A 13,236-nucleotide genomic window follows, 5' to 3' on the forward strand; every position below is an offset into this window, starting at 1 on the left:
AGATAGTATATTATAAGTTATATGGTTCGCTACTGACCCCCTACGGATCCATAGAGGGTTAGTAAAATCCATAGGGGGTGAGGCCGGAGGCCGAGTCCCCTATGGATTTTATTCACCCTCTATGGATCCGTAGGGGGTCAGTAGGTAACCGTATAACGAATTTATCGCACGCTAGACTTTTTCTGCTGCGTTTTGTTGTAAAATAAACGACAAAACACAACAACAATAATAGATGACGTCACCATTACCGCGTCACGAACCCCCTATGAAACTTACTAACCCCCTACGGTCTCATAGGGGGTCACCACGTGACGGCGTTATACCAATCACAACGTGATAATTTACCCGTCGGTGCGATAAAAATGAAGAAAAGCAGAAAAATGGAGGGTCCGTGTGCTTGTTTTCGAGATATAAGCCATTGAAAATTTGGCGGGAATAATTATCTCTAGATTTTTCATATATTTAACCTTGGCACCTTTTTTTGTTTCAAAAATCAATGAAAAAAATACAAGGATTTTATAAGACTTTAAAATATGTCTTTTTACACTTTATGTTATGAAATTATAAAATGAAAAGTAGGGGTTAGTGGGCAAAAATTGTTTATGGCAATACATGGATAAAACCAGAGGATTCCGAACATCTGGCAAAAATTAAAAGAATAGAGGAGCAAACATCCTTAAGATACTAGCTTTTTATATATAGAAACAAGAATGTGTCCACAGTACACGGATCCCACTCGCACTATCATTTTATATAAAATTTATATATGTTCACTGGACCGTGAAATTGGGGTCAATACTTTAATTTGGCTTTGAAATTAGAAAGATCATATCATAGTTTTAAATGTGTACTAAGTTTCAAGTTGATTGGACTTCAACTTCATCAAAAACTACCTTGACCAAAAACTTTAACCTGAGCTTCACACTATCTTTTTCTTTGTTCAGTAGACCATGAAAGTGGGTTCAATACTTTAATTTGACATTAAAATTATACAGATCATATCATAGGGAACATGTGTACTAAGTTTCAAGTTGATTGGACTTCAACTTCATCAAAAACTACCTTGACCAAAAACTTTAACCTGAGCTTCACACTATCTTTTTCTTTGTTTAGTGGACCATAAAATTGGGGTCAATACTTTAATTTGACATTAAAATTAGAAAGATCATATCATAGGGAACATGTTTACTAGTCCGAGATTACTCTGACGTCCGACGGCTGTTTAGCCAGACAAGCTGGGCCCCCAGCTTGTCTGGCTAAACAGCCGTCGGACGTCAGAGTAATCTCGGACTAATGTTTACTAAGTTTCAAATTGATTGGACTTCAACTTCATCAAAAACTACCTCGACCAAAAACTTTAACCTGAAGCGGGACGAACGAACGGGCGAACGAACGGAGGCACAGACCAGAAAACATAATGCCCCTCTACTATTGTAGGTGGGGCATAAAAAAAAGCTTCTGTGCAAGTTTGGTACACAATGCAGGAAGTTAAGAAAGTTATTAAAATTTTAAAAATTTTAACCACAGAGTGAATATTTGTGGACGTTGACGACGGCATGTAGGATTTGCGGCGCTAAAAATATGTCGCGCTTTTTCGACAAAAGTCGAAGGCTCGACAAAAAGAGTAAACTTTGAAATTATTAACATTAAACATGCATAGTACGTTTTACCATGCAGTAACTTTTTATTAAGTACGGTACATCTATTTCAAAAAGATATTATCTTTGAATAATAATTTTATAGTTCATTTTTTTCTATCAGGTTTTACTTGTACTTTGGTGCAAAACCTGACAACAAGACGTGTTAGTGCCCCACAAGTGTGTGATCCAGACCCGATAGATTGAACAATATGTACAGCGTATAGTAAATCACGATAAAATGACGTACCTATCCTCCTCTTAGAAGTAGGAAAATGAAAACATATGTCGTCCGCTGGAGAACTGAAACATGCGCCATGCGCTAAATAATCGGTTATCAAACGTTTATTTTACAAATAGATATAAGAAGATGTGGTATGAGTGCAAATGAGACAACTCTTCATCCAAGTCAACGTAAACCATTATAGGTCAAAGTACGGCCTTCAACACGGAGCCTTGGCAAACTTGTATGATTGACAATTTAAATCGACTCTAATTTGTTCATCGTAAGTAATTATCTTTTGTAAATCTTCACATTGCACACCCTAACAGTAAACATTTACAAATTGGTAGGAGAGTGCTTACAGAGTTTATTATCTATCAGACGACATGATAGACAAAGGGAAAGACATCTTTTAAACTCAAAAGTAGACATAACAATATGACCATGACGTCTGAACAGCGCAAAGCAAAGTGATATGATGTCAAGAGGACGAAATATTAAATGGCAATGCCATTTGTAAATACCCGTAGTAAGTCATATCATGATCCTGTCCCCGACCCCATATGGTCTGGATGGGATTCCTTTATTTCTTCATTCTTAATTTTCTTTATATTGCCAATTATTCTTTTTTCTTTGTATTTTAGCATCCCATTATCATTTTTTTCTCCATACATTTTGCTTATTTTTCTCTTCTCTCTATTTTATTTCGCTCTTTTTAATATATACACATTTTGGGCTTGTAAACCTCATCTAGACCGGTTTACACTTTTTAAAATAGAATATGATTTCGTTTGGTACAATTATTAATAAAAGTGAAAATAAAAAAAAATGTTTTCAGCAGACAATTTGGTTCAATTTTGTCAAAATGAGCAAAGAAATATCGCTGAAGATTATTCACTTGCAAGTGCATAATTCGACCTCATTAAATTCGTATTCATGTGACCGTCAATTTAACCCATTAGCTAGAGATTGGTTACGCATTCATAATTCGTGTTCTAACTTCAACCATTAAAAGGAAAAGAATGTCAACCATATTTGAAAGTGAAACAAAGGTGAACTTTTCCTGGACTGATTCGATCCTCAAAAAATCATTATTATATAGGCAAAACGTTAATTAATTTATCTGTTTAACCTATAACATGAAATCAAACAGACCTATAAAAGTCAAGTTGCACGTAGTTGCAAACTATTTATATATATGATTATGTTTATATGGGGTTATATGATCGTCAGCAGTACTCTGAGGTCATCTCAATAGTTAATTAGATGAGGTAGACAGAAATACACACGAAATTCTGTAATATATTATAAATACATTATTGGGTTCCATTTAATTATTGTGGACACAAAGGCTGAGTTAGAATGTTGAAGTGTTTTGTTGATTGGAATTTCAAAACACCTAGTATTGTTTCTCACTTGTTTTTTTATTATGTTTGTAATTTTACAATTGTCACGGTCACCCTTTTGCTGTGGTAGTTTGTCTTGGTCTTCCTGATTTTATGAAGTCTTTGGATCAATAGCAGGAACCAGCCTCGCAACCACCTTTTACACAAATTTAAGTTTTTGACTTGTGTGTATGTTGTAATTCTTGGAGTTATAATTTGGTAAGCATGTTTGTTAGTCAACCATCTTCTTTTGTTCTGTAGTCACCTGTTATAACGTACTGCTTGCCACTCTATCTATATTATGTAAATAAGTTATCAATATACCCTTAGCATGGGTCATATTTTTTGACATGCCAAACCACAAAAAAGACATTAATTTACTCAGATATATTTTTCCGAATCCAAGTAGATTACTCCTTACTCTTACAACTCTAGAATGCTGTTTGCTTGGAAGAGAACCATCAACAATGCAGTGAAAACACAGACGGAAATCCGGTTGAAATAGAACAAAAAAAATCGCAGCTCTTTATTAAAGAGGGCAATAAATGCTTACTGTAATGTTTACTGTAGTAACAAAAAAATTAAAAGTTAATAGAAACAAATAAAATGACAATTCTCTTCTCAATTACGAAGTGTTCTATTTCAAAAACGCCATTTGCGTAAGGTTTCAATTTATCTATTACATAGTTAAGCAGAACAATTAGATATCAAGTCGACGACATGGGTATCTATCAAGTTGGATGTAGAAAATGCATAGCCTCCGAATTTTTTGGAAAAAAATACCACGGACGTAGAAACATATCAATCTATAAGTTCAGTCTGCCATTCCATTATGTGACTCAAGAAAAAATTTCAAAAATGGATAACAATTGTATCGAAAAGAGAAAATCAAGCGCACCTTTTTATGTAAGGGCGTGTTTGAGTTGAATATTTCGTCTTGTAAAGTACAAAGCAAGAATATTTGATACATCATCTCGCTTCAGATTCTATCAGTTTTATATATCATAACTACAGGTTGACTTTATAACCTAAAAAATCACGGTACTAAAAGATAAAATATATGGGGCAAGTGAAATACCTATCATAAAAACAGAGTAGGTGTGTTCGAATAGCTATTTTTTTACTAAAAGTTGACGACAGTCTTTCAAGTTGGATGATGAAAATGCATATCTTCGAAAATTAATATTTTTTGTGTGTGATAACTAAGTCTTTAACCACTCAAAAAAATCTAGTCTGCCCCTCCACGAAAAATTTGATTAGAATTTTTTTTAAATATGTGTGAATTTTCAAAAATTCCATCTGACAACTGATTAGACAATAATTCTAAGTTAATTCAATGTAGACAAGATCATTAACTGATGCTCATTAGCTAGTAGAAAAATTGGCAGCGCGTCATCCCTACAATGGTTTCCATTTCTACGATTGTGAAAATAAACTGGCATAATGGGGAGATAATTTTGACTAAGTAGAATCCTGTCTGATACAATACCACCGTTAATGGATATCAAGAGACCTCGCGGAGGTAGGTAGGACTCACTTTATACAAAGTGATAGGACATGCCATCTGCAATGAATATGAAGCCAATGTAACAAAACATGATCTTTCAAATTTATTCCAAATTTGCTATGATATGGAAGTTTTATACTTTTTCAAATAAGTTTAAACATAAATCATAAGAGAATATATTTTTTGGCATGATCAAAGGAAATTAAAATAATATGCATTTTTGTTTTTACAATGATGAGTTGCAAAGTTGAACTCATTTTTAACAAACTTAACAAATACAACCATACCAAACAGTTTCAATATCACATTAAATTAAAACATTTAAAACTATTTACCGGTAACAAACAAAATCAATTTCTTAAGATCTAACACATATAGTCAATACTAAAACTTGTTCAGTAACTTATATAACACACATTCAATTTTAAAGCATGAAAATAAAAATTCCTATCGTTCTAAAAACATAACATATTGTTACCTTGAACACCAATTCTAAACATATTATGACTGACTAGAACAAAGTCTTTGTCTCTTTCACTATACATTGCATAATACTAATTTACTGTATACAAATGGTAATTCAAACAGTGTAATTTAATTGTCGTTGGTGTAAAGTGAATGATTGTGTTATTTTTGGTGGATAGTTGGTTGGTTTGGTTATATACTGTACTGTTACCACCCTGTTTAACTTTTGAGAATTAAAAGAGATATTTCATCAGTACAATGGAACAGAACCTACAGTGGGCAGAACATGGAACTTTTGCTTTGTAAAAATAGATAATGTTTCTTCAAATGCCGTCAGTATAATTTAGGGGATTCAACCCATGATATAGGGGTATACTGAATTTATCCTTATCCTAAAAGTTTACCAATACCTTACACTAGCCCTAAAAGTTTACCAATACCTTACACTAGCCCTAAAACCTTACCCTGGCTTAAAACCTACCCTAACCCTGAAGTATAGGGACATCTGAAGCTAATGAAAAGTTCTACCGTATTTTCAAGTTATTGAATATCAATCAATTTCAACCTTTTCTTACAGCAACTGCCAAACTATTATATTTTTAACCACTATATATATTAATATAATATATTTGAAACATGCATAACTTTCAGAAGCAAAACTTTTTATACAAACTGACACTCCCTAGCTTTCAACAATAATCATTTTTGTATAATTAAGATTGGTTAAATCAAAAGCTTTTTCTTTAATATATACCGGTATATATTTGAATGCCATAAAAATTATTAAATCAGCTTTTATTACAATTGAGAAAGGAAATGGTGAATGTGTCAAAGCGACAACAACCCGACCATAGAGCAGACAACAGCCGAAGGCCACCAATGGGTCTTCAATGTAGCAAGAACATGCATTTTTCATTGAAATCAATGATCAGAAGACAATCAGGCAGGGCCGTAGCGTAATGGAGGCAAATGAGGCAAATGCCTCACTTTTGAAACGACGACCAAACTTTCGAAGTGTCTTTTTTTACTTATGTGTTTTACATCAATTTATCAATATGCGATTTTCGAGTTTCAAATTATCTACCGGCACACTACATACAGTGTGTCCACTCTGCAGCAGCAATTGCAGCTTTTATCATAGTGGTGACGGTAAAATCGTAAGTGTTCCGAATACAAATCAAAATAAAAAAAATTGAAACAAATCTGAATGTCGTTACAAAACTGGTTCAAGACATGAGTATTTACACCCCTATACTTGCTACATGTCCCTTCCTAATTATGTTTTTTCTTTTTTTTTTCAATTTTGCCCCTTTAATAATTTTACTGCTTTAACTAATGGAGATTACAATTATACTGACATCTGCAGGAGGAAGGTTCTCCAAGGGCAATCCGTAGGCTGGCACTTATCAGTAAACATATAAATTAGTAAGTGAAAATAATAGAAAGGGAATTGTAGCAAGTCTATAACACCCCTATTCTGGCTTATTACTTTCCTTGCTTTATTTTTGAATCGATAACGCTATAGCTTCCAATGTGTACACTGTCAACTCACTGAACAACAAATTATAATTGATAAAATAATTCTTTGACCAAAACTAATAATTATTCATAATTAATTTAGACAAAATCATGAAGCGTCTTTTCTATGGAAGTCTTTGATGTATAAGTCAATTCATGATTTTTATTTCAATCTTTAATAAAAGTATGAAATATATTTTTGGTATCGTTTGAAAATATTTCTTTCGTGTTTCTTTTTCTGATTATGGTCAGCGTTGTCTGGTTGTATGCTAGCGTGTGCCGTTGATTCTAGTGCGGTAGGTCGTGGGTTTGAACCCTTGTAGGTCAACCAAGGACTTGAAAATTGGTAGAATAATGTGTCCAGGTAGGTTGACATGTCTTCCAGCGGATTGTTTACAGAGAATGCTTATAACATGTTCTCGTCTTCTAGAAGCTTATAACTTGCTACTGGACATAAATATATACATGGATGTACATAAGAACGTGTGTTGAAGCTTTTCGATAGTATAGGTCACAGGAGAATCGGAACGTTTTGGTTGACCAACAAAGATTAGTTTTTTATATTAACTTATAGGCTAGCTAATAAAAATAAAGCATTTCAGTTATATATATATATTTTTTTTTATTATAAATAGTAATGCTGAAATGAGTTAACTTCTCCCGTTTCAGGCACCCGAACCCCCCTAAAAAAAGGCTCAAAATTTTTTCGCCTCGCTCCGCTCGGCGATTTGCCTCACTTTAAAGAAACATGCGCTACGGCCTTGTCAGGTAATACTACTTAATGCATTTACAAATATGGTGCTCCAGTAGGGTACCTCTCATAGTTCACAAGGTCTCATTCAAAATTAGCTCAGGTCACCAGGTAAATTTTAAGCATATTCAAGAGTCACTTTAAATGAGATATCAGGTAGCAAGATTTTGCCAAGCATTCCAAGGTCACAGTTTGGATTTGACCATATTGGGCCCAAAAAAATGCCATTACAATCTAAATGGTAAGTTTGTTAACAGTACCCCGTAATGACAAACAATTCTGGTGCACATGTGGCTACACACTCATCTGAACTGAAATGTTAATTTGATTCATGATTGTAAGATTTTACATTATGTACATTTCTGTACGCAGAATAAGACTTCATAATCATGTAATATAACATTCCAAATTATTCCATACTAAATATCACTAAGTGCATAGGAATTAAGTAAACCAATATGATGTTGATTAGTCAGTCAAACACCTAACAACCATTTTGATGCATAAGTCACATGGTCAGGAAAGTATATATTTAAACTGTGCATAAGTCACATGGTCAGGAAAATATATATTTAAACTTTGCATAAGTCACATGGTCAGGAAAGTATATATTTAAACTGTGCATAAGTCACATGGTCAGGAAAGTATATATTTAAACTGTGCATAAGTCACATGGTCAGGAAAGTATATATTTAAACTGTGCATAAGTCACATGGTCAGGAAAGTATATATTTAAACTGTGCATAAGTCACATGGTCAGGAAAGTATATATTTAAACTGTGCATAAGTCACATGGTCAGGAAAGTATATATTTAAACTGCATAAGTCACATGGTCAGAAAAGTATATATTTAAACTGTACAGAAGTCACATGGTCAGAAAAGTATATATTTAAACTGTACAGAAGTCACATGGTCAGGAAAGATTATATTTAAATTATAATTTTGTTCAGATGAAGTTAAATGTGTTAAGAAAATTACCTAATGGTTGACTTCATAAAAAGCACTTTAATTCAATTTTTCTTGTAAATATGGTAATTTTAAATTGGAACGGTTTCCATCACTTGGATGTTTTCCTACTAACAAAAGTACAACATATTTTTTTATTTAATATTGTATGGGGAAAAAGATACTGTTTTAGAAATATACACATATTAATTTTATGATAAATATTTACATGTATATTGACAAAAACAGATGAAACCCACCCACTGTAATATAATTAAATATAGTATAACAACAACATGGTAAGGGTATAAGTCTTGATCCAGTCTACTGACAATGATAAAGTTACAGATTGACCTATGATAAAACAAACATTCATGTTTTCTGTTTTTCAAATAACTCAAACACTCTTGTAAACATTCAGAAGCAAAATAATAAAATAGTTAAAAAATAGCCATTGCAGTGTAGTGGTTTAACCCAGCCAATTATAATTGCAATTTTTATTACTATTTTAACTAGTACAAATATAATATATATAATGGCAGTCTTATTATAACATTTTCAAACAACAACCAGACTCAGGAAAAAAAAAAAATAATCTTAAAATAAGTAGGCAAGCATGATTTATCATAAGACAAGCCATAAGCATAGGCAAGTATGTGGTTACCTAAGAATCTAAAAGTTGAAATGAAGAATTCAAAGTATATGAGATCTCATTTGATGTATAATTTTACACCATTTATGACAAATGCCATTTAACGATTGAGATTTCAGGAAAATCTGCATGAGGATACATGTATCAAATATCAGAACAAAGGTTCTTAATACTGCAAAACTCTATCAGTCGCATTAATTGCATAAATAAAATCCTTGCAATTATTTTTGAATTAACAGTAGTTTAAATGAAGGAATTCAAAAATTGAGATCTAATTTGAGATGTGATGTTTAATTTTATGTAGCCGCCATATTGATTAATTATTAATAGTATAGCATAATCTACAAAATATTTCAAATTCAGTAGTAGCATTCTCTCTTTTGAGCATATATATAACAGCGTCATTCATTTAATTTACATAATTAATCTAACTATTTCTTATGTCCCTAAATTTTAAAATCCATTTAACCATTCATCACAATTCGTCATAATCACCACTTGGTTGTGAAGGAACATCATTTAAAAAACTTTCTAAATCTTCTTCATCTGAATCTTTCTTTTTCTTCTTCTTTTCTTTTTTTGTTTTACTTTTGTCTTTCTTTTTACTTTTTTTCTTGTCATCATCAACCTGAAAATGAGAGAAAACTTGATAAACATAGGTTTGCATGGATTTTATCATATTTCTGTGGATTCATTATTTTTTGTTAGATACCAATTTTTCGTGGATTTCGTGGGTACAGGTGAACCATGAAATTAACTGTTTAACAAGGATTAACAAATTTTCTATAAGCTTAGGCAAAACCATGACATTAAATATCCACAAACATGTAGGGTCTCCTTAATCCCTGAAAGTTGGTACTCAAAATTAAATATCCACAAACATGTAAGGTCTCCTTAATCCCTGAAAATTGGTACTCAAAATTAAAGGAATCCACAGTACATTTCAAGGTTATATCCATTTTTAATGATAATATTTGAAAATAGCAGAGGACATAATTGCCTTCTTTTGTCCCACCAATATTCCTCTTAGACATATTGTTTGAATTTCAGGGCCGTAACTACATTGAGGCAAATGAGGCAAATGCCTCATGTCAGAAATTTCCAAAAAAAAAAAAAATTGAAACAAAAAGATTGTCTTAAAATACCAAATTGGTTTCACGGAAGTGTCTAGCAAGAAGCAAGTTCTCTTCACTCTCTGATGTCGCCCCTGCATGTTTTTCGTGATCCATGTTTCTAATTTACTTTCTTTTTCAGCGTTGATGGTCTAGTGTTTGTATTTCTGTGTCCCGGGTTTGTCTTTTGTTCATTTATTGTCCTACATGTACTTTGTGACTATAGCCTAAGTGTTGATTTTCATTTGTAAACGTGTGGTTTTGCAGTTTTGCATGCCCACCGATGCTCAGATATTGTGCGAGAAAATATTTTAAGAATATACGATGCTACAAGACACAGAAAAAAATTGTCATTTCTGGAGAATTGAACTAAATATCAAAGAATAAAAAACTGATTTTTTTTGGTAGATAAAACTAGATATCTAACATAGATTAAATTAAAGTAAGGTCACCAATTTCCTGGTATCAAATACTTTGTAGAAAAAAACAATAATGTATTGCCATATGACCTTTTCCATTGAAGGGTCAACCTTGCATTAAGTCATGCAAACAACATTTAATAACAGAAAATAAAGAAATAGGGAGTAAATGTGCATGAAACCTAATCGCACACAAAGTCAATGCATAGAAAAATACTAATGATCAATGGTCAAAGTTGCTGGAGGGTCTTCAACAATAAAAGAATCATCAATACCGTAAAACAGGATCAAGATGATCCCTAGTGTCGACTTTAGCAGTACTAGTACTTAAAGGATAATACTGCGCTGTCACTATATTTAAATCTAGTCATAAACGAATCAACAATGTCTAAGCACAACACAAGACAAGAACAGGCATACAGATCCGGCATTAATGATTATGAGAATTACGATTTTTGCTTTAAGTCTTAAATTACAATGAGTCTATGGTTTTGCTTTGAGACCAGAATATTGTCGAAAAAATAGCTAAAAATTAAAAATATCAGAAAGAGTCCGGTAAACGCTCAGAATGCACGATTTTGCGTTATTTTTCTCAGAGCTTCTGGGGGCCTTGAGCGGCCCCCAGACCCCTCGCCAAAATGTTTTTGCCTCACTATTTCAAGAGGCTAGTTACAGCCCTGAATTTATATCTTTTACAGTTGGTAGGATTGTTTGTCTTGTCCCACCAATATTCCTCTAAGACATCTTGTTTGAATCTTTTGTCCCACCAATATTCCTCTTAGACATCTTGTTTGAATTGAAAACTTTTCCAGTTGGTAGGATTGTTTGTCTTCTCCCACCAATATTCCTCTTAGACATCTTGTTTGAATCTTTTGTCCCACCAATATTCCTCTTAGACATCTTGTTTGAATCTTTTGTCCCACCAATATTCCTCTTAGACATCTTGTTTGAATCTTTTGTCCCACCAATATTCCTCTCAGACATCTGGTTTGAATCTTTTGTCCCACCAATATTCCTCTAAGACATCTTGTTTGAATCTTTTGTCCCACCAATATTCCTCTTAGACATCTGGTTTGAATCTTTTGTCCCACCAATATTCCTCTTAGACATCTGGTTTGAATCTTTTGTCCCACCAATATTCCTCTCAGACATCTGGTTTGAATCTTTTGTCCCACCAATATTCCTCTTAGACATCTTGTTTGAATCTTTTGTCCCACCAATATTCCTCTTAGACATCTGGTTTGAATCTTTTGTCCCACCAATATTCCTCTTAGACATCTTGTTTGAATCTTTTGTCCCACCAATATTCCTCTTAGACATCTTGTTTGAATCTTTTGTCCCACCAATATTCCTCTTAGACATCTTGTTTGAATCTTTTGTCCCACCAATATTCCTCTTAGACATCTTGTTTGAATCTTTTGTCCCACCAATATTCCTCTTAGACATCTGGTTTGAATCTTTTGTCCCACCAATATTCCTCTTAGACATCTGGTTTGAATCTTTTGTCCCACCAATATTCCTCTTAGACATCTTGTTTGAATCTTTTGTCCCACCAATATTCCTCTTAGACATCTTGTTTGAATCTTTTGTCCCACCAATATTCCTCTTAGACATCTGGTTTGAATCTTTTGTCCCACCAATATTCCTCTTAGACATCTTGTTTGAATCTTTTGTCCCACCAATATTCCTCTTAGACATCTTGTTTGAATCTTTTGTCCCACCAATATTCCTCTTAGACATCTGGTTTGAATCTTTAGTCCCACCAATATTCCTCTCAGACATCTTGTTTGAATCTTTTGTCCCACCAATATTCCTCTAAGACATCTTGTTTGAATCTTTAGTCCCACCAATATTCCTCTTAGACATCTTGTTTGAATCTTTAGTCCCACCAATATTCCTCTTAGACATCTTGTTTGAAACCTTTTACAGTTGGTAGGATTGTTTGTCATCATGAGTTGTCATGAGAAAAGTTATGGGACTTTGACCAATTAGATGGAACAAAATATTAATTTGAGTTTATGGTCAAGCGGTTTGTTGTCATATGTCCATCAAACTTCTATATCTATTGACCTCTGAGCAAATGATTAAAGGTGTTCTTTTAAGTCCTTGGCAGAGATAAGTCACTGAAAGTATACAGCACTTGCTACAGTAGCCTATAAAATGTCATTACTTGAACCAAATAAAGACGATGATGGCGACAACAACAACAATTTTAGAAAGACAGGACCAGCAAGGAAAGGGTTTATAAACACAAAAACAATAATTTTTACTTTACCGTTTCTTCTTTGTCTCTTTTCTTTTTTTTCTTTTTCTTTATTGCATCAGGAGCAGGTACATCAACTAAAACAAATCATTGATGGATTAAATTTGAAATAAAAAGATCACTTATTCCAATGTACCCTGCATTGCACATATGTTATTTATCCAAGGGCAATTACTAAGAAACGTTTTTTTTTGTTCTTTTAAACTTAAATCAACTTATTATAAATATCTGAGAGAAATGAAAGTTTGAGGGAAAATACAATGCAATTTCTAATATAATTAATATTTCAAAAGGCTAACTTGTTCAGATCTCTTTTGTTGGCACTGATTTCCAAAGCGTCTTAAGACATTATCTATAT

General features: G+C 33.0%; 1 protein-coding gene across 4 annotated transcripts in view; it reads right to left on the reverse strand.

Moving 5' to 3' along the window:
- Nucleotides 1-7,507: 7,507 nt before the first annotated feature.
- LOC134708137 (rab-like protein 6) overlaps nucleotides 7,508-13,236 on the reverse strand; it is a 43,250-nt gene continuing 37,521 nt past the window's right edge. For all 4 annotated transcript variants that reach the window (XM_063568448.1, XM_063568445.1, XM_063568446.1 and 1 more), the window contains 2 exons: nucleotides 12,891-12,955; nucleotides 7,508-9,712 (listed from right to left, as the gene is read on the reverse strand). In XM_063568448.1, the coding sequence (XP_063424518.1) occupies nucleotides 9,560-9,712; nucleotides 12,891-12,955 (218 nt within the window). In that variant the 3' untranslated portion in view covers nucleotides 7,508-9,559. The remainder of the gene's footprint in view (nucleotides 9,713-12,890; nucleotides 12,956-13,236) is intronic.

This window comes from Mytilus trossulus, chromosome 2 (assembly GCF_036588685.1).
Source record: "Mytilus trossulus isolate FHL-02 chromosome 2, PNRI_Mtr1.1.1.hap1, whole genome shotgun sequence".
In the NCBI taxonomy this organism is placed as follows: domain Eukaryota; kingdom Metazoa; phylum Mollusca; class Bivalvia; order Mytilida; family Mytilidae; genus Mytilus; species Mytilus trossulus.